General features: G+C 43.1%; 1 protein-coding gene, 2 long non-coding RNA genes and 1 pseudogene across 3 annotated transcripts; 3 read left to right on the top strand and 1 right to left on the bottom strand.

The window, feature by feature from the left end:
- The first annotated feature begins 1,517 nt into the window (after positions 1-1,517).
- LOC130206484 (uncharacterized) lies at positions 1,518-2,632 on the top strand. Its single transcript, XR_008834121.1, has 3 exons — positions 1,518-1,604; positions 1,754-1,850; positions 2,023-2,632. It is a non-coding gene; the product is annotated as an uncharacterized LOC130206484 (long non-coding RNA).
- An 89-nt stretch (positions 2,633-2,721) lies between these two features.
- LOC130206477 (uncharacterized) lies at positions 2,722-4,309 on the top strand. The gene is made up of 3 exons (XM_056434483.1): positions 2,722-2,879; positions 2,978-3,079; positions 3,210-4,309. Exons 1-3 carry the CDS (start codon positions 2,815-2,817, stop codon positions 4,063-4,065), a joined length of 1,023 nt encoding a protein of 340 aa, XP_056290458.1. The 5' UTR covers positions 2,722-2,814; the 3' UTR covers positions 4,066-4,309.
- A 2,044-nt stretch (positions 4,310-6,353) lies between these two features.
- LOC130206485 (uncharacterized) lies at positions 6,354-6,817 on the bottom strand. Its single transcript, XR_008834122.1, has 3 exons — positions 6,723-6,817; positions 6,562-6,600; positions 6,354-6,465 (listed from the first exon to the last, which is right to left on the bottom strand). It is a non-coding gene; the product is annotated as an uncharacterized LOC130206485 (long non-coding RNA).
- Positions 6,818-10,607: 3,790 nt separating this feature from the next.
- LOC130206671 (uncharacterized) lies at positions 10,608-22,125 on the top strand (annotated as a pseudogene).
- Positions 22,126-22,445: the final 320 nt, after the last annotated feature.

Genomic DNA, 22,445 nt, shown 5'->3' with positions numbered 1-22,445 from the left:
TTCCAGGCTGCTTTGGAATAAGGATACCTCTGAGGCAGCCACCAGTTTTTGGATAACTCTGAGGCATCATAGGTAGTGTTGACTGCCAGGCTGCCTAGTTTTAGATACCTGTAAGGCATCTAGACGGATATTAAGAGGGGCTGACTCCCAGGCTGCTTACTAACACTGGTTAGCTCTCAGGCAGCCAATTGGCTTTGGATGCCTGTGAGGCACTTGACGTTGAGACTGGTTGACTTCCAGGCTGCTTTGGAATAAGGATACCTCTGAGGCAGCCACCAGTTTTTGGATATCTGAGGCATCATAGGTAGTGTTGACTGCAAGGCTGCCTAGTCGTTGGTATACAGGTTAACTCACAGGCATCCAGTTGGTTTTAGATACCTGTAAGGCATCTAGACGGACATTAAGAGGGATTACTAATAGTTTACTCAAGGGCAGATGGTGATTATAAGGACTTTTGTTGAAAATAACTTGATTTCTTACAGGCTAATAGGCTTTATAATAGACTACAGGTGACTTTGTGACAGCCAGTGGAGAGGAATCTAGGCATGGTGGATTAACGTTGTGCTCCAGACTGCTTAACACTGACCATGTAGCCTATAGTTCAGGTCATCACAAGATAAAATAGTTTAGTATGTGTGTCTCAGGGAGTCATAGGCTTATGTTTTCATACTTTTTCCCGTTCAGGCAATGGAGAAGCATTGGCTGAAGTCAATTGAAGATGGCTTAAAGAAGGAAAGGGACCAAGAATCAAGCAATCCTTTGAAAATCTTGAAGAGAATATTCCTGAGGAAGTTTTCATGAGGAATCGCCTTGATAGGATAAATGAAATGGAAAAAGGAAGATTCCTTTATAAAAAAAAAAGACCAAATGTCATTCAGTGGAGGTGTGAGCGATCCCACCATGCAACCGGATCGTCAACAGGAGATCCAATGAAGACAAGGGCAAATTCTTGTCCAGCGTATGTGTCCTTTCAGTTCGTAAGCTCAGTCAGTTTTCGAGGTTGTATTGTCAGAGAAATGTGCGAACACAGTGGCCATGACATCACTAATATGGAAGAAAATGCAACCAATCGCATCAATGAGGATTTGGTTGAATTCATTCACGACTGTATTTCCAAAGGGGTCTCTAATAGTGCCATTCTATTGAAAGCCACAGACTGGTCACAGAGGCTTGGAAAGACCAACCTTGTGGACAGAACATACTTTGTCACTCCAGAGGACATTGTCGGAATCAGAAGAAGCTTCAACAAATACATACATTTGGATGGCAATGACTGCATATCAGTGGAAAAACTCATGAAGGCTGACCTGAAAGACAGTGTTTTACTGTATCAACCACTGTCACATAGTGAAGAACAACCCCTCATCATTGTCTACAGTTCAGCATGGCAGCTTGAGCAGCTGAAAAAATTTGGAGGGAAGATGATTTTTTTGGATGCAACCTATAAAAGTGTCACCCAGTATGGCTTTGCTTTTTATGCTGTCATGGTAAAAAATGATGAGGGCAAAGGAATACCTGTCATTTTTTATTTTGAGTCAAGAGACATCCTCAATCTTAGAGATGTGTCTTACAAAGCTTAAAGAGGCAGCAGATCTCACACCAAGGTAAGCAATTAAAAAAAGTCCTGTAAAAGACTTCCCTTTCTTGTTGAAAACATACTTCAATTGTTATTTACACTCTGCAAAGCCACATCACTATCGTCTTACATTTTATTATGATTTCATTGAGCTTACTGTCCTGTTTCCATTCCCAGGTGTGTTATGGTTGACCGGGATCAGAAAGAAATCAAGGCAATCAAGACTGTCTTTCCACATGCATCTGTGTTGCTTTGCTGGTTTCATGTACTTCAGGTATGTCTAATAAACCAAATAAGTTCACAGGGCCAATACTGTTATCAAACCATGAAAAAGAATATTCTTTTACACAGGGTTTAAATGCACTTTATAAAAGGCTGATAGGACTTTTAAAAAGATCTGACCATTCATCAGTACTTCCTTAAATGTTAATGTTGTTGTCATGTAGGCAATCCACCGTTGGGTTGTTAAACAAGATGGAGGCCATGTCCAAGATCCAGCTGTGAGAAACATCATCGTTCAAGGAATATTTTCTCTCAAGCAATGTCGCACAGTTGAGTGCTCTTTTCTGTCTTTTCACACCTTTTCGAAAAACGTTTGACACAGCTGTCATTGCAAATTTCCAAATTCCATTTGGATTACTATCTTGAACAAATGGAAAGCTTCTATTCACAACCCAAAGATATTTTCAACATACAGTTATATATGAATGTTCAAAGTCTGTCTGGAAATCTCCCCCTCCATAATTCTTCAATCCACAACAACTCATTATGCATATAAAATGCCCTTTGCTATTTACAGGCGTGGGTCAAAGAGGCAAACAACATATAGAGTAAATGTGAAAATATCCATGATTTGATGAAAAAGGGTTGTTAAAAAAATTGGGATGTTACTGGGCTGTGTCATTAGTCTGAAATCCCATTGGTCCGACATGCCATTAGTCCGACCATACACAAGACTAGTAACTACACTACACCATTTCCAGACCCTAGCCACTCTAATCACAGGTCTAGTGTATGGTTGGACTAATGGAATGTCAGATTAATGAGGAGCTCTCAACTATATTCTTTCCAATTGCATAATTGCAATTGCATTTCACTTGACTTTTTACTTAATTTCACTTTTTTGTAGGAGAGTATTCCATGAAACTGCTAAGAGAGTCCTTGAACAAATCAAGACAGCAACAGGGGCGACCAGAGTGTCAAAATACCTCAGAGAGACCTGGCTGCAGTGTGGGGCTATGTGGGCCAACTTTGGCCGAATGTTTTTCCACCACCAAAGTGAGACCAACAATGTTGTGGAGAGGTGAGGAAACTTCACTTTTGAATAGTTATAGATTCATGAGTGAAATTATTACTTATGGATATATGTTTTTTTCTGACATTTAATTGCATAATTCAAAGGTTTTTCAACGGATTGAAATACAATTTCCTTGGAGGATATTGCAACAAAAGATTGGATGACCTACTACTAATCCTCCATAACCATGTGGTGAAGTACTACAGGTAAGTCTGTGTATTTTCATATTTAGGAAGTTAAACGCAATATGATTCATGGTTAATCCTAAGTGTTAATCTTTAAATTTAATTTAAATTATGCTGACAATGATTACCCTTGCCCTTGTGTTTTGTTCAGCCAACTTGATGAGCTCGTTAATGCTGGTCGAGCCCCCACAAAAGGATCCCAAGAAAGTGTCATATCAGCTGAAAGGATGCGGTCTCATGGGCTCGACCAAAACATCCAGTATTTGTCTGAGGCCCGCTTCAGTGTACCCTCAGAAAGCAAGCCTGATGTGTTTTATGAAGTTGACTTACTGTACAGTGTTTGCCAGTGTCCAGTCAATGGACAAGGTCAGAAATGTAAACACATAGTGTTAGCTCAGATGGTGTCTGATGGTCTGATTGACACAGCTGCACTCAGAGAAGACACAGCAAATATGCTATGTGCAACCAACAGTTTTGTGAGTGATGAGACAACAGTGATGGTGCAAAATGGAGAAAATGTGGGTATTGTGAATCTTGCAAAACAGCAGTGTTCTTGCTTGGCAAGCAGTTATGGGGAAGTATGTGTGTGTCTGTTGGTGGCCAACAAAATTAGTGAATCAACACTGTCAACCACTGCCTCACAGCCAACCACAACTGTGGACCAGGAAAATATAGAAACAGAGAGTGAGCCACCAGTTCACCAGGCAAAATACTGCATAAAGGACATGATTTATGATTTGAGGAATTGGTGTGAGTCAGAGGAGTATCAGCCATCACTTGACCTTTATACAGCAGTGAAACATACACACCAGCTCGCCTTTGGCCGCTTCAAAACGGTCTTTAACAAAAGAAAGACTGAGCGACTGCACAAATACAGGAAACACATTGAACTTAGCAAAAGACGAATTGCAAACTATTCAAAGACAGACCACAACAAGCGGCAGATACAAACTGTCCATCACGACGGGGCATTTAAGCGCAGGCGAAGACAGCGAACCCGTAACTAGTCTTTCCCCAGTTTCCCGACCTGTCCCACACTGCCCCAATAAAATATTTAGATAATATTTATCGTGTATTAAATTCTGCCATCCTTAGTGCTTGGTAAACTAAGCTGTTTGCGTGTGAAATTTTGTTTTTACCATTTTACTGTGTGTATGAGGGTTGTACTTGGCCTTTATTTTCAATAAAGAATATGTCACACCCCATCAGTCATGTCTCTCCTCCATCATGTGTGTGTCCTCTGACGATACATTTTTTTTAAATAATTAATGTAAGTTGGGGTAACTTGTAACACTCTACTGGAATAAACCCTTATGTGAAGCTGTAGAAATTAGTGTTGACATATTGTGTTACCATGACTATTTGCCTTAATCCATATGCCTAACATGTCGGATCTGTAATTTACACCATGCGATTTCAGGCCCAGCTAGCTAAATTATCAGACTAGTTAAATCAAGATGCCAAGTTCAATACACTTCCAATTCACGACACATACACAGTGATGTAGAACATGAAGATATTTAATTAATGAACACAACAAATTGTTAATTGTTAATATTGTCAATGTATGTATCAACACACTTTTTAAAAACATCCACCACCACCTCTACCATTCCTGGCCCCAAGGTGTGCGTGAGGAGGTCAAATTGCTCATTTGACCTCACCTGGTTGGCGAGGTGCTGGAGCTGTTGTCTGGAGGAAAAGATAAAAACATAAATTCAGGATAAATAATGTCTATTAAACCTGTCAGAGCCCAGATATAGGATGTGGAATATTGCAAATTACTTGAACTCCGTGGCTCTCCCTGTGGCCACAGTGGGGTCTGATGCCGGCAGCATGGCCACTTCTTTAAACTCGATGCTCCTGGCAGCCAGAGCACCGACGGAGGAGCACAGGTCCTTGGCTTCGCCTTAACAAAAATGGGAAAGACATATCATGACACGAACACAGTATTAAATTCAGATTTGATGCACATACCAATGTGACAATGAAACACTTATTGACACTGGGGTGTAATAGTTTGGAGCTGGCTTTCTGAAGTTCTTTCTTGATATAAATGTATGTAAAAAGTGCCGTTACAAGAATAGTGAGTAGAATTGAACTGTACCCTCTGACAGCTTTGAGCACAGTGAGGTGACTTTGGTCACTGTGCCCGGAGTCACCCCGACCTCCTGCAGCTGCTCCCTGAGGTCCCTCTTCAAATTTTTGTCGGTTCTCAGGAGCGCAGTGAGGGTGTTTATGGACATGCTCTCAGGTGGAGCAGTCCTCCTCCTGATCTCCTCCACCGTTATCTGGTATCTTTGTAAAAATAATTTCTGAGTCACACTCAAAGAAGGTTTCAATGTTTCAACAATATTATTCGTAACAATATTAGGATTTCATCTTCTTTACATACAGTACAGTACAGTACACATGTAATGTCTGTACATAGCCCTTCTGTCTTTACTGCCATCCCAACAGATGTTCCTATAACCCAAAACTGTGATGGGCTCTGGGGAAACCAGTCACATGGTGAAAAGGGACATTTTTGAGATTAGAGTGAAATCGAAACTCAGTATTTTGGTGAAATTGGGTTTTGATTCAATTATTATTCTATAACATGTTGTCTATCATCCCTAAACATATCTACTTGTTTTTCATTAATTGAATGTGTTAAAATGTGCTTTATTCAACCAGCCAGTCTATTTAGAACCCCTCTCTTTAAAGTTGTTTTGTCAAAATTCTATTCCATGAAATCTAACTGATCAGCTGACTTTGGGCAATCATAACATTTGAAACAGACAAATAAGGAAAATATATTTGAAACATGGTCTCAGCACTGTTACTACCACACTACTACTAAAAATATAAACCTGTCTTGAAGAAACCTATGCCTAGCTGTGCACTTCACCTTTTGCTCCGATGCCCCGAGCATGTCCTCAACAGGCTGTGGACATTCTGAAATGCCGGCTGGGATGGGGCAGTAGGGCTTGGTGGAGCAGGAGGGGTGGATGGAGCAGCAGGGCCGGATGGGGCAGGAAGGGTGGATGGAGCAGCAGGGCCGGATGGGGCAGGAGGGGTGGATGGAGCAGCAGGGCCGGATGGGGCAGGAGGGGTGGATGGAGCAGCAGGGCCGGATGGGGCAGGAAGGGTGGATGGAGCAGCAGGGCCGGATGGGGCAGGAGGGGTGGATGGAGCAGCAGGGCCGGATGGAGCAGCAGGGCCGGATGGGGCAGGAGGGGTGGATGGAGCAGCAGGGCCGGATGGGGCAGGAGGGGTGGATGGAGCAGCAGGGCCGGATGGGGCAGGAGGGGTGGATGGAGCAGGAGGGGTGGATGGAGCAGCAGGGCTAGATGGGGTTGGGGCTGGGGCGGAGGCTCCACCAACCAGTGGTGACTGGTGGAAAATTGGGATCTTTGCAGATGGTCCTATAAAGTAACAAGAGGTAACCAAATTTGCTATATGAGGAGATGAACTAGTGTTGTAGTACTCGAGTCCAGATGGCAAGATAAAGAATAACTTACCACCTTTTGACACCTGCAGGGCCTTCCGCTTCCGTCCTACTGTATAAAGACATTGCAAGGAACTAATAAGTATTTTTGGGGGAATTATTGAAGTCATTGTTAAATGTCAGTGTGAAAGAGACTTTTTTTAGTCATTAAAGTAGGTCTAGGTTGAACCTTACCCTTCCTGGGCGCCATTTCTTCATAAACTGAAAGAGAAAGGCAATATGAGTGTGATTAGTATTATCACATAATGTTAGGCATATGCAATGTTAAAAATAATCACAATGTTAGGCATATGCAATGTTAAAAATAATCTGGCAGATTTATTCAATAGGCCTATCTGTATGAGGAGGCATGAGGACAATTTAACTAAGGGATATCAGTCTACAGTCAACCAGTCTCAACATCAAGTGCTTCACAGGCATCCAAAGCCAATTGGCTGCCTGAGAGCTAACCAGTGTTAGTAAGCAGCCTGGGAGTCAGCCCCTCTTAATGTCCGTCTAGATGCCTTACAGGTATCTAAAACTAGGCAGCCTGGCAGTCAACACTACCTATGATGCCTCAGAGTTATCCAAAAACTGGTGGCTGCCTCAGAGGTATCCTTATTCCAAAGCAGCCTGGAAGTCAACCAGTCTCAACGTCAAGTGCCTCACAGGCATCATTTGAAAGATAACCACTAACCATTAACAATCACTCAAATACAGTGATTAATCTGCAGTAATTAATCTTACTTTGTTACCTAATGTTTTAACCAGATTTAGCTCGCTAGCAGGTAGAAATGACATTACCACAGCTAAGATTAGCACAATCTATCTGCTAGCTAGCAGGTTGAAATAACATTACCACAACATTAGCCGGCCCAAAAATAGCTACGTACCTTTGAAATTGTTGAACCAAGTGGGTTAAATGCGCTCCAAATGCGCTCCAAGTGGGTTTGGCTCCAAATGCGCGGGTTTGAATATGCAATGCGCTCCAAAAAGTGGATTTGAATATGCGCTCCGCTCCAAGTGGGGGTAGCGCATTGATTGGATCAGAGTTTTGGGGGGCGGGACCACCTTCCGGCGCCTTCCAGGCAGCGGCTGCCTGGAAGGCGCCGGTGAGGGCTCAAAACACCATCGAGCTCATACCAGACACTTAATTGGAATTTCAGAGGGGTAACGGGCCTCCCTCCCATACATCAAGAAATATGGGGAATATTTCGTTGTCAACTGTTTTTTAGTACGGAGGCCAAAAACAGTTGATTTTATGTATTCATCCCAATCAGCGAAATGGTCCTGCACCATTTTTTTCAAAACCCTTAAATTGGAGGGAAAAAAATTAATTCATCCTTTTGAATTCCTTTTTTTTTGTTGAGCTTTTCCACCAAGCCGTTAGTCTGAGGGTGATAGGGAGACTTCTGGCAATGCCAAGTTTGTCACACAAATCAAGTTTGATTTAGAAAATGAAACAAGAGGATTATTACATGGTGACTTGTCAATTGTTGATGTGACCAAAAAGACAGTAATACAACTACTTATACTTTGTTGACAAATTCTTTACCTCGATCGGTCAGGATTCTTTTTGGGGCTCCATACTTGTAAAAAAAATCAATGACACAGTCTGACACTTCATCTGCTTTTTTAGTTCGAAGGGGGTAAACCTCCATCCACTTAGTAAAATAATCGACCATTACACAAATGTACAGGAAGCCATCTTTGGTGCATTTGAGCTTTCCCACAAGGTCCATATCGACCAACTCAAATGGCTGTCACCTGAGAATGGAAACCAAAGCTAAACGCCAAGAAGACTACAATACATCATATTAAATTGAATGTGTATTTACCTTTATGGGTTTGTACTGTATTTTCTCCTTGATGCAATTACTTTTTCTCTGGGCAATCTAATAAAGTGAAACAATTGACGCTCTATATTGACGATGAAAATATTATAAGCGCCCCAGAAAAAGAGAGCAAAAGATTAAACACACCCATTTTTGGATGTCAGCCTTCATGCCAGGCCAGTAATATCTTTGAAGAATTGCATCAAGGGTTATGTCCACCTCAGTGAGCCCCGATGTCACTGGTGTGGAACTCCACAAATGGAGCATTGGCCTCTACTGGCGAGAGCACAACTTTTGAAAGATGATGCCGCTGCTCATCCTGTTTTCTTCTGCATTGATAAAAGGGTTCGCCATCTAGGGATTACAGTGACAACATTTTAAATGATATAAAAAAACTAGGTGAATGAAAAAATATCACGCTGTTTGCCTTACCTATCAGCTGGTAACTGCCCTTTTAAGTATGTAGCGCTCATTTTATTTTATTTGAAGGGTATGCATTGGTTTGCTTGAACTGAAGCAATTCTTTCACCATGAGTGGATCCATTTTCCCTTTTTTTCCGTGACACATTTTCCTTTTATATAGATGTTTTTAATTAAAGTACTTGCTTGATTCGTATTGTGATTGTTTGATTAGAATTGTGATTGCAAGATGTGACAGCTGTGAAGCATTTTCTAAACTCTTGTAATATGTAAATAAAGTTTATCAATATTATTTTTGTTTTATGATGTCTGAATATTATTGATACAAGCATCGCTCAACATGTTTGGAAGTATTTGAATATCCGCCCAAGGTAACTTAAGTATTCAGAAATCCCCTGGTGCTGAACCGAAGAAAATGTCCGGAGTCGAAAAGTTCTAATAAAATGTGTTTCATAAAAAGTATTACCAATCGTTGATAATAACTGTTCAGATACAGAGTATAAATCAGCTGAGGGAGCATGAATCACTGCGTCCAGACTGCCAAAGCAGTTAACTGTCTTAACGGAAGTCAAGCTCACTAAATCTAATCCTCAGCTGAGGGCTTCTCACATGATCACGGCCTACATGCAGCTAACCTGCATGCAGTGCATCTCTGCCGTCATCCAAAGGCCAAAAGCCTTGTCTCTCTGGTCAACATCTGTTTTTATACCTCCCGGGCATCCCGGCCCCAGGGGAGATATTCTCTTCTCATTGGTTAACCTGTCTAGGTAAAACATTAGTCCTAATCCACTCATTGGCTGAGCCATCTGTCCGTCGGTGTTGAAAGCGTGTCCACGCCTCTTAACACTTGAAGTCATCTCTCCATCTTCCTCTGCGTCGTTCTGTCCCCTGCTCTGAATGGCATCGCAGGGGTCCTCAGGATGCCTCTGTCTGCTACCCCCTTCGCTCCGAGCCAGGTGTGAACTTCCTTTCCAGCCCCAATTCGCATGAATTGGGTCTCTCCATGTCGGGGGAAGGGGATCCCTTGCTGCACGTGATCTGCTCCTTTCACACAGAAAGATTCATTTTAGCAGTTACAGTAATCCATTAAATAATAATCCAGACATTCACCAAACAATATTGTAAATTATTAAACAATAACACACATTCTATAACAACATATATGAAGTTATGGTATATTAGTAAATCCTAATTTACATATTGCTTTAGTAAATTGTCTAATTCAACATAACCAGTTGTTTCAGATCCCCTCGACCAAACTGTTCCCATGAAACATAAAAATATGTGACGTAATGGATGACTATCTAAATTACTTGGGTTGAAACTAATATCTGGTGGCGCAGCGCATAGACTGTGCGTCTTTTGAGTGCATTCTCATTTTGCACAAAAGAGATCGAACCCAGGTCGGTGCGATCGTTTTATTTTTTCTAAAATGTATTTCGTCATACGTGGCTGTTACGGCCTCTCGGTTGTCTAGGGGTGCACAGGCTGTAACATACAAATAATAAGGGATACAGCTAAGGGGGGAACAAATGAGGCGAACAATGAAATACTTAAGCAAAAGAAGGAATTTATTTAGCGGAGATAAGGCCTAACAAAGGGTAGACTAAAACGGAAACAAAAGGCGTCAGGGTCTCCAAGGCCAACACAACAAAACCCCAATGCGAAAACAAAAGGTCACACTGAACTACCGTGGTGAAATGAAAAACAATACTGAGCTCCCTGTTTTACCACAAAACAGGAGAAAGGAAACAACAAAAATGGCAGAGAACCCTTACACAGATTGACCCCAAAACACACAAATGGTGGCCTACACTTAGGCACCATGCCACAGAATGGTCAAGCTCAGAGGTGAAGACGGAGACACTTGTTTTCAGGACAGTGATTTTCAACCTTTTTGAGCCGCGGCACATTTTTTACATTTACAAAATCCTGGGGCACAACACCAACCAAAATGACACTCTAACACAGTACATATAATGTATATAGTTAATAATATAATTTCTAAAAGTATTTCTACTCACTTAGTGTGAAACCTAGGCCTGTTTCGATGGACACAAAATGGATATCCTGGCAGTAATGGTAGAAAGACACACACGAAGCTCTTCCTCAACAGCTCTGTCTCTGTTTTTTGTTTTTATCGCAGTCAAGCTTAAGAAGCTCAGCTCACACAGATATGTGGTTGAAAACGGGAGCAATGTCAAAATAGCTTTGTTGGCCAGAATGGGGAGCTCGTTGGCAACAGATACCCAAAAACTGCTCAAAGGAAGATCATTATTTTTTCGATTAATCGGATAAAAAATAAAAACTGTAATTTTCAACCCTTTATTCAAAACAGTGTTCATACTGTCATGGAAAACCTGGAAAAGTCATGGAATTTTTAAATGGCTATTTCCAGGCCAAGGAAAGGAATTGAAAAATATTAAATCCCAAAATGTTTGGAAAAGTAATGAAAATGTGTTGTATTCAAATGTTATTTTACACGGAATATATACGGTATGCTTTGGAATTCTCATTGTTAGTTTAAATACTAGATCTTCTCACTTGTTCATGTACAGACAGAGTTTTCACAAAATGTTTAATCATGGAAATTTGTTTTAAAGTCATGGAAAGGTCCTGGAGAGCCACTGGTCAGCATGTGTATGAACCCTGTCACAAACAGACTGACAGCGCTTTACTCGCCTGAGTTTACTCAGCCGACTGTTTGTGGGTTAAACGCGTCATACGTGTCACACGGTGAGGGGGTGGGGCTTATCTCCGTGGAAAAATATTTTCCGCCATCCGCCACGGAATAATTAACCACTTTTTCTACGTTATACTTCTTGTGGAAATGCCCCACACGTCGTAACATGTAGCGCCCTGGTGTCTGGGTTCATTACATCACCCGTAGGCGCACAAAGCTCCGTGAATGTCACACCGACTCGTGAATGACTTCCGCTTCCAGCGCCGCAGCAGCCAATTAGATTCACCAACAGCGGAGCAGCTCAGCGCTGATTGGCTCTCAACAGTGTTTTGTCCTCTCCCTCCGCTATTGTTTCTCCTGCGCCGCTCTGCGCTCAACTCTACTTTTTTTTATACTCCGCGATTTATTGAGTGCCGTAATAATCGCGCGACACAACGAATTGTTGCAGCCCTACCGACAATTGTTAATTAGGTGATATTAGATAATTTCCCACGGCACAGCTGACTATCTCGCACGGCACACTGGTTGAAAATCACTGGATTAGGAGATGCCTCCCAGGTGTTGCTCCAGGTGTGCCAGACCTGAAAGACATAGCTCCACCCTCTTCCTGGAACAGGGCCGTCTCAGTCACGGGACGTAACAGTGGCTGTGATGCACTGCTCACTTATACAATCGTAATCGCCGAAATGGATATGAAATGTTGCTTGAAGATCTCCAGCAATATGTTTGATTGTGTGACTCATCTGGTGAGCGAGAGCACCGCTGCAGATGTTAAGAGAACACAATGCACACGCGCGTAGGGAAACAGTAGGGGTGTAACACCGGTTCTCTGATGTACCGACTTTAGCACACTGCACGGTTAGCTTGTCTCTAAATAGTAGCTAGTAGCTTAAATGCAAAAAAGGTTAGCTTCAATCCTGCTGTAGCTTCACCCATTATGTTTAACGAGTCAAAATAGAGGCGTGGCTACGAGTCAGCAGACCTGAGATCAGCTAAATTGACAGATCTCATAAAATAATATATATAATATGATGTATCAGATTAAAATGTTCTATTAAAGTAAAAGTAAATATGCTGCAACAACACTACTCTGACAAGCACACCTCAGATATCCTCTCCATATATCTCTTTTCATCCCATTGCCACTTTGGCCGCAATTTACCGTTAGCTAGTTCCAAGCTCTGTTATCTTAACCCATTCCAAGTTGTCATTTTAAAATGCAAAGACAGTTGGAATATGGCGAGTCAACAATATGAAGGTATTCTAAACTGATGCTTTCGTTGAAATGCCAAATACTGACTTGAATAGGTGACTAAAAGACACTTACCGTCGACCTAAAAAAATAGCGCCGTGAAAAATCAAGAACGGTTAGAAAGTTTGGGAGGCCTACTTCTGACACCTGTTTTAAAACTCTGTTAATGAACACCAACAATAAGGGGCATCTTACTCAAGCTGTTGTTGAAATAAAGCTGAAAGAGTTCATGGCTGTAGATTTTACTGTGTAGGTGTTTTTTAAGGACATTGTTCTCCCCAGCCATGAACATGCTCACTAAGTCTGCTGAGCCAGAGTGCAGAGGGCCTCGCATAAATTCCGGACAACGGCAACCACCCATCAGGGCATTCATGGATGACCTCACAGTCCTGACAATCAGTCCCAGGCTGCCGGTAGATTCTGAAGGGACTTGAGAAGCTGGTGGAGTGGGCCCGGATGTGTTTCAAACCTGCCAAATCCAGATCAATGGTGCTGAGGAAAGGGAAGGTGGAAGACAAGTTCCGTTTTAACATCACAGGCACAGCCATTCCAACTATCAGAGAAGCCAGTCAAGAGCTTGGGCAAGGTTTGTGACTGCTCTCTGAGAGACACAACATCTATCCAGTCGACCTGCACTGAGTTGGATGGCTGGCTGAACTCAGTGGACAAGTCAGGCCTACCTGGGAAGTTTAAAGCCTGGGTCTACCAACATGGCATTCTTCCCAGGATCCTGTGGCCCCTCCTTATCTACGCGGTCCCTATCTCAACAGTTGAGACCTTGGAGAGGAAAGTCAGCAAACGCCTCCGGAGATTGCTTGGATTACCAAGGAGCCTGAGCAGTATTGCACTCATCGGGAACACCAACAAACTGTGACTGCCTTTCAAATCCTTGGAGGAGGAATTCAAGGTAACTAGAGCCAGAGAAGTGGTTCAGTACAGGGACTCAAGCGATCCAAAGGTGGCTAAAGCAGGGATCCAAGTGAGGACTGGCAGGAAATGGAGGGCAGAGGAAGCCGTTCAAGAGGCAGATGCAAGGCTGCGTCACAGGAGCCTGGTGGGAGTGGTCACACGAGGTCGAGCAGGGCTAGGATCTTTTCCAACTCCCCAAATGAACACCAGGGGGAAGGAAGGGCGACGACTTGTTCAGGAGGAGTTGAGAGCAGCAGTGGAGGAGACGAGAACCTGCAAGGCAGTGGGAATGAAGCAACAGGGAGCTTGGACGAGGTGGGAGAATGTGGTTGAAAGGAAAGTGACCTGAGACTGAGCGACGCGATGGCTGGTTAAAGATCGTGCTCCCGACATTCGGAGCTAAAAATTACCAACTACAACCAGAATATATACAACATTTATTTTAAAGTTTGGCTAAAGAGCGTTGGTCTTGAGAATGCCTCCAAAAAAGAGTAAAAAACCAATGCAGACTGAGTTAGTTGACGGTGACGGAGCTAGCCTAGCTTCCTCTGCTAGCAGCGCGGTGCTGGAAGACGACACTCCAACGCACCTCGAAGACGACGAAACGGGGAGAGCGGACATGAGCCTCATATTGAAAGAATTGAGAGAGTTCAGGAAAGATAACGGCCAGCAGCTGAAAGAGATTCATAAAGAAATAAACAAGACTAACACGAGAATTGCCGAGGCAGAAGGGCGGATTGAAGAGACGGAAACACGGCTACAGGTGGCGGAGGAGGTGGTGACGGAGCTGCTACAACTACAGGTGCATCTGGATGCTAAGCTAACGGACCTGGAAGGTCGATCAAGACGGGAAAATATCCGAATCCACGGCGTAAAAGAGGGAGCGGAGGATAATTCCCCGTCGATGGGAACCTTTGTGGAGGCTTTGCTGAGGAGGTTTGGACCTCCCGGCTACCTTTGAACTACAAGTTGAGAGAGCGCACCGCGCCATGATGCCGAAGCCGCCTGGGGAAGTCTCACCGAGGTCTATCGTCGTCAAAATGTCAAGCTCCAGGACGAAAGAAGAATTGCTGAGACTAGCCTGGCAAAAGCGAGGATTTCAACATCTCGAAAGGAAGGTTAACCTGGATCACGACTATGCGCCTGATGTTTTGAGAAAGCGAAAGGCGTATGTAGAAGCGAAAATGGTCCTGAGGGAGAGGAAGATAAGATTTCAAACCCCGTTTCCGGCCAGGTTCAGAGTCTTCTATGAGGAGGGAATTGTCGTATACGGATCGGCGGAGGAAGCGACTGAGGATATGGCAAAGAGGGGGCTCCCGGTGTCGGTCATTAAGCACCCAGATTCACTTTTGGAACAGATCCAGCGAATGACCTGGCGCACCAGCAAGAGACCGGGGACCCTGGACAGAGCCGCCAGGAACGTCAACTACAAGGAGAAGCTAGCGGCCTTTAGGCACAAGGACTCAGCGTGAATGAAAGTGAACTGAAAGCTGCTGTTTCCCGACAAATGGGTGAGTTCTTGTTTGCAGTGGAGGAAGCCGAAGAGCTGGTTTCTACAAGAGAGATTTAAGACTATAATCACGTTCTGCACAATAAAGAAACAATGTACAGGCTATAAAACTCAGAATATTCTGAAAGGGTCGGGGTATTAATCTTCAGCCATGCAGCCGACAGATGGATAACAACATGGAAGTAGGATATGAAGGCCCTCTCCCACTTTACAGGTGGGGAGGCTTTACTTTAGAGCCCTATCACCATCAGGGCTTAATCAGGGTCAATATGATGACCCCACAGTTGGAAGTCTTTTTTTTATTTTTTTTCCTTTTTTTTTATTTTGTTACAGTGTTTGCTGCAGTTCTTTGCAGTCTTTGGGGTGTTACCTATGATAAATCTTTCGTTACCTGTAATAACTTGGGTTGGTATTTATTACTAATATTGTCCTAATTAAACTCTGAATGCAAGTGGTTAAAATGGCAACATATAATGTGAATGGTCTTGTAAACCCCATCAAGAGAAGTAAGATATTAACTAAACTAAAAAGAGATAAAGTTGAGGTGGCTTTCTTGCAGGAAACGCATCTATCGGATACAGAGCATGCTAAATTAAGAAGACTAGGCTTTAAACATCAGTACTCATCATCATATGCGGCTGGCCACAGGAGGGGGGTGGTAATATTAATTTCCAATAATATTAGTTTTGAACCCACGTTTGAAAAAAAGGACACAGAGGAGATATATATTAGTAAGAGGAAATCTAGATGGTTCATTGGTTTCCCTTCTGAATGTTTATGCTCGCCTAATTCAGATTGGACTTTTTAAACAGATATTTGATTTAATTATAGCAGAAACTCAGGGGTCCTAATCTGTGGGGTGATCTAAACATAAGATTGAATCCTATACTGGACTCTTCAAATGTGCATATTAGGCAGCCCAAGCTGATAAACAAGAAATTCAAATTGGCAATGGAGGATATTGGTTTGGTAGATGTCTGGAGAGAAATAAATCCTCAAAGCGGGACTATACTTTTTTTTCTAATCCACATTTGGTTTATTCAAGGATTGATTATTTTCTAACCTTTGGTAAAGATTTGCACAGGGTGGGGGGCTGCGACATGGGGATCATGGACCTTTCAGATCATTGCCCTATTTATTTAAAATTTAATCTGGAGCAGGATCAAAGAAACACGTTATGGAGATTAAATACATATTTACTGAATAATATGAGGGACCAAATGAAGAAGGATATCACTGAGTACTTGGAACAAAATGATAATGGTGAAGTTTCCCCTCCAATACTGTGGGACGCATGTAAAGCTGTGCTTCGAGGGCAGATAATTGGATACAGTGCTCGCTTTAAAAGAGCCAAGCAAAAGAGTTAGATGAGTTACAAGGAGAATTAAAACAATTGGAACAAAATCATAAAGATTCAAATGATCAGACAATAAGAGGATTGCTCCAAAAGAAAAGGAATGAAATAAATGAGATTTACACTAAAGATATACAAAAAGTTAATTTTCACCAAACAGAAATACTATGAAGGAGGAGGAAAAGCCAGTAAATTATTAGCCTATAGGCTGAAAGAACAACAAGCAGAGAATTCAATTAATAAAATTAGAAATCCTATTACTAATTCCATACAGTATAAACTAAAAGAAATACAAAATTGTTTTGAAGGATATTATCGAAAGCTATACTCCCAACCTCAAATTGATGGGGAGAAAATGGAGGCTTTCTTCAAGGGGTACATCTGCCTAAACTGACTAGTGAGCAGGAAGTCAGATGGTAGTTGAAATAACAGAGAAAGAAATTAGCTTAGCTATAGCACATCTTAAATCAAATAAGGCCCCAGGCCCAGACGGGTTTCCTTCGGAATGGTACAAGGTGATGGAAGGGTCATTGGTATCTATGTTGCAGTCTACCTTTAACTGGGTACTTAAGGAGAACATTATCCCGCCCTCCTGGAAGGAGGCAGTCATATCCCTTATTTCAAAAGAGGAAAGGATAAAACTGAATGCAGTAATTTTAGGCCAATTAGCGTGTTGAACCAGGATTACAAAATCTTTACCCATATACTAGCCAAACGAATAGAGGGATTATTACCACAAATTATTAGCCTTGATCAGACAGGATTTGTACAAGAAAGACAAACCCATGATAGTATCAGAAGGTCACTACATATAATTAACCATATAACTGAAAGTAATTTGGAAGCAGTATTAGTTGGGTTAGATGCAGAAAAAGCATTTGATTGTGTAAATTGGACCTTCCTGTTTAGAATTTTAGACACATTTGGATTTCACAGTAGCTTTATAAAACTATACAGGCTTTATACGATAGACCCAGGGCGAGAATCAAAATTAATGGAGCCGTTTCAAATTCCTTCCCATTGGAGCGGGGAACGAGACAGGGCTGTCCAATTAGCCCTCTCTTGTTTGCGATCTTTATCGAACCTCTGAGCCAGTGGATTATTCAAAATAACAGTATCAAGGGAATAGTAATGAATGGGGTGGAGCAAAAGATCTCTTTATTTGCTGATGACATATTGGTGTATCTATCCAGTCCAGAACAATCTCTGGTCCAGTTATTTTCAACTTTAGAACAATATGGATCCTTCTCTGGATATAAATTGAATGTTTTGAAGACACAAATTCTGAGTTTTAAGTACTGCTCCTCAGTAAATATGAAGAAAAACTATACATTTGGGTGGGATGCTGAATCCATTAAGTACTTGGGAGTAAATATTCCAATAGATTTGACAAAACTTTTTTTACTTAATTATCTACCTTTGAACCAAAAATTAGGGAAGACATAAGGAGATGGGACCTTGTTCCTTTTCTCAGTCTTATTTCACGCATTGAATCGGTTAAAATGGTTATTTTGCCGAGACTGCTGTATCTCTTCCAGTCCCTTCCACTGGAACTATCTGACCAACAATTTCAGGAATGGGATAAACTTATCTCAAGGTACATTTGGCAGGGACGAAAGCCAAGATTTAAATATCAGAGTCTACAATTGGCTAAAAACAAGGGTGGTGTCGCACTCCCATGTTTAAAGGATTACTATATTGCGGCTCAATTGAGACCATTAATATGCTGGTGCAATCCAAAGTACGTTGCTAGGTGGAAGGAGATGGAGAGTGCTATATCAGAGGAATTTCCAATTCAAGCTGCGATTGGGGATAAGGTCTTGATGAATAAACTAATCAAACTGAAAAACCCATGGATCTGTCTGTCGCTTAAGGTGTGGAATAGACTGGTAACTCAAAAACACTTGAGGGAGGCTGTAAAGGTTTTAAGATGGTGTGTGTATGATCCAGAATTTCTACCTGGAAAATGGGATGCAAGATTCAAGTGTTGGTCTTCAAAAGGCCTGACAGCCTACTGCACATTTCTTCACAAGGGGTCCATGAACAGCTTTCAGAATCTGAAGGGGCAGTTTGATCTGAAAAGTGATGATTTCTACAGGTTCCTTCAAGTTCGACATTACATTGATAAAATACAGAGGGAGAGCATACAAGATAGATAGATAGATAGATAGATATATACTTTATTAATCCCCAAGGGGAAATTTGTCGAGTCAGTAGCAGCAACACACAAGAATAAAAAACCAAAACACAAAATATAAGAAGGGTTAGGGTGATCTGGCAAGAGGTGAACTGTTGTAGAGCCTCATAGCCGTCGGCAGGAATGTTCTCCTGTATCTCTCCTTGTGGCAGCGGAGCGTGAGGAGACGTCTGGAGAAAGAACTCCTCTGTCCCTGTAGGAGGTGGTGGAGAGGGTGGTCCGGGTTGTCCAATATGGACACCAGTTTCTTCAACGTCCTCCTCTCCACCACCTGTTCCAGGTGCTCCAGCTGGCAGCCGATGATGGAGCCAGCCTTCCTAACCAGTTTGTTAAGACGGCTGGTGTCACCGGCTCCGATGCTGCTCCCCCAGCAGACAATGGCAAAGTGCAGCACACTGGCCACAACCGACTGGTAGAACAACTCCAACATCTTGCTGCACACGTTGAAGGATCGAAGCTTTCTCAGGAAAAAGAGTCGACTCATCCCCTTCTTGTACACAGCGTTGATGTTGGCCTTCCAGTTCAGTCGGCTGTCGATGGAGACGCCCAGGTACTTGTACTCCTCCACCATGTCCACGTCCACTCCCAGGACACTCAGAGGTGTAGGAGCTGTCGCCTTCCTCCTGAAGTCCACCACCATCTCTCTGGTCTTGGCCACGTTCAGCCGCAGGTGGTTCTCATCGGCCCACTTTACAAAGTCACTCACCACTGCCCTGTACTCCTCCTCCCGTCCATCCCTAATACACCCGACCACTGCAGAATCATCAGAGTACTTCTGCAGATGGCATGACTCCGTGTTGTACTGGAAGTCACTGGTGTACAGGGTGAAGAGGAAAGGAGACAGAACAGTTCCTGTGGGGCTCCAACATCACTGACCACCGTTCCAGACAGCACACGGCCCATTCTGACAAACTGTGGTCTGCCTGTGAGGTAGTCAGTGATCCAGGAGATGGTGGACGCGTCCACACCGCCACCCGCAGCTTCTCACTCAGCAGCAGCGGCTGGATGGTGTTAAATGCACTGGAGAAGTCAAAGAAAGTGACTCTCACAGAGACACCGGTTCCATCCAGGTGCGACTGAGCTCGTTGCAGCAGGTAGATGATGGCGTCGTCCACTCCCACATGAGGCTGGTAAGCAAATTGCAGAGGGTCCAACGATGATTTCACCTGCGGCCGGAGGTGGGCCAAGACCAGCCTCTCAGCACCTTCATCACATGGGAGGTGAGGCGACCGGTCGGTAGTCGTTGAGGCCAGATGGTGCTGACTTCTTTGGGACAGGGACCAGGCACGACGTCTTCCACAGCACCGGGACTTCCCCCAGCCTCAGGCTGAGGTTGAAGAGGCGCTGCAGGACACCAGACAGCTGGGTGGCGCAGGTCTTTAGGACCCTGGGGCTGATGCCATCAGGACCTTCAGCTCTGCGCTGGTGTAGTTTCTCCAGCTGTCTTCTCACCTGGTCAGTCGTCACAGAGAGAGGGAGAGGGGGGAGGGTAGAGGAGCCCATTGTTATTGAGGGCTCGGTGGATGTGCAGCTCAGCAGGGGGGACAGAGGGGGAGGAGGTGTTTGGGAGGTGTGATGTGTGGAGGAGACGGGGGAGGGCTGTGAACTGAACCTATAAACCTACAAGTGCATTGGGATAACACTTTGTTAAAAGTTTTTAAAGATGCCTATCTTGAGGGCTCCAACAAGAAAGCTGTTTCAAAAATCTATAGGAGTTTACAAGAAACAAAAGGTAACTCGCTGTATGTAAAAGAAAAATGGGAAAGGGAAGGAAATTTAGTTCTGGAGGAAGAAGACTGGGAGAATTTATGTGAGATGCAATGGAAAACGTCAAGTTCAACCTCATGGCGAGAGTTTTGTTGGAAAAACCTCATAAGGTTTTTCATTACTCCAGCTCAGAAGAGACATTACACTAATTCCTCTGCATGCTGGCGACAGTGTGGATGCATTATGGCAAACCATTTCCATATATTCTGGTCTTGCACATCTTTGAGTCCTTTCTGGCAGCAGGTTCATGGAGTGTTAGAAAAAGTTTTTCGGGTGGATATTTCATTTAAATTAAACGTTATATTTGGGTGTTTTACCACTAGAAATGTTTTCCTCTAAAGACAGATATCTGTTTAGAATCCTGAGTGCTGCTTGCAAGAAGGCAATCACCAGAATGTGGTTAAAACCAGGAAAACCTACTTTGGATGAGTGGATTGATATTGTGTATGACATTTTTAAGATGGAGAGGATAACCTTTGCTTTGAGACTGCAACAGGGAATCTTTTTGTCTAGATGGGAAAAATGGATAATTTATGTTACACCAATACGACCATCATTTGTCTAGAAGGGACTCTTTATTTATATATATATATATGATATATATATATATATATATATATTTTTTATATTTCAATACCCCCCTTGTTTGAATAAGTTTCAGGTTCACCCCATAATTTTGTTTTTTTTTTCATTTTATTTTTATTTTGTGTGTGTTTTTATGCTATAGCATGTTTACTTGAAGGTCAGTGAGGCCTGCCTCTGTATTACCCAAAAATATTTAAATGTGATCTGACGGTTAACTACAGAAGGCGTACAGAGTACACTGTATTGTCTATGATTGCAAACATGTGAAAAGCTGAATAAAAAGAGAATTTAAAAAAAAAAAAAAAAAAAGGAAAGTGACCTGGGCTGAGCTTTGGAAAGCCGAGCCTCACCGCATCAAATTCCTCATCCAGGCAGTGTATGACGTGCTTCCAAGCCCGTCAAATCTGCACATATGGGGCATAGCAGAGACACCAGCATGCCCACTGTGTTCCAAGCGAGGAACCCTGAAACACATCCTCAGTTGCTGTACAAGGGCACTTGGAGATGGTCGGTACAGGTGGAGGCATGACCAAGACCATTGCTGAAGCTATCAGCGCAGGACTGGCGTGGGCAAAGCAGTTCCGACCCTCCAAGAAAACCAAGCCAACTCCTGCCAGAAGAACATCATCTGCAGGCATCCTGACGTCTGCTAGAGACTGGCAGTTGTTGGTGGACCTTGAACATCAGGTGAAGTTCCCCAGCCATATTGCAGTCACCTCCCTGCGACCAGACATTGTCCTTGTGTCTGAGTCCACCAAGCAAGCAGTGCTGCTGGAGCTGACAGTCCCGTGGGAAGATCGCTTGGAAGAAGCCTTTGAGAGGAAGCTCTCCAAGTACGCAGGACTGGTCCGTGACTTCCAGCAGGCTGGCTGGAGAGCAAGGTGTTTCCCTGTGGAGGTGGATGCAGAGGATTTGCAGCCCGTTCCTTGGCCAGAGCCTTCAGTAGTTTAGGCATCGAGGGTGAGGGAAAGAGGAGAGCCATCCGCAGTACCACCGATGCAGCAGAGAGAGCCTCAAGATGGCTGTGGCTCAAAAGAGGGGAGTCGTGGTAGCTAGCTAGCCATCTGGACACAAGCTGGGGTCTGATCAGCCCCGGCTGGGTCACCTGGAGGAGGGCGTATGATGAAAGACCCGAAACGTCCAATGATCCCAGGAACATCACTGAAGATGTGTCCAGATTAGGCATCAGTAGATGTATGTACACACATAAAACCATTGACATTAATTTGTTTTCTTCAAAAAGACGTATAATATTGAGAATATTGGTACAGTTTTCATTCAGGTTTAGTGTTTCCTTTTATTTTTCGAAGTTAACTCCTCACATTTCTTAAAACTAATCTTTCTACACAAAAAAAAAAATGCTACTTCAATTTAAAATAATGAGTAACCTGGCTGCCTTAAAATGT

This window comes from Pseudoliparis swirei, chromosome 16 (assembly GCF_029220125.1).
Source record: "Pseudoliparis swirei isolate HS2019 ecotype Mariana Trench chromosome 16, NWPU_hadal_v1, whole genome shotgun sequence".
NCBI classification, from domain to species: domain Eukaryota; kingdom Metazoa; phylum Chordata; class Actinopteri; order Perciformes; family Liparidae; genus Pseudoliparis; species Pseudoliparis swirei.
This window is presented reverse-complemented; position numbering and strand designations above follow the sequence as displayed.

Bases quoted from the DNA above. Each gene is read 5' to 3' on its own strand.
- LOC130206477 (XM_056434483.1), top strand. From the start codon at position 2,815: ATGTGGGCCAACTTTGGCCGAATGTTTTTCCACCACCAAAGTGAGACC. The intron at 2,880-2,977 runs GTGAGGAAACTT...CATAATTCAAAG, and splicing joins ACCAACAATGTTGTGGAGAG to GTTTTTCAACGGATTGAAAT. The intron at 3,080-3,209 runs GTAAGTCTGTGT...TGTTTTGTTCAG, and splicing joins CATGTGGTGAAGTACTACAG to CCAACTTGATGAGCTCGTTA.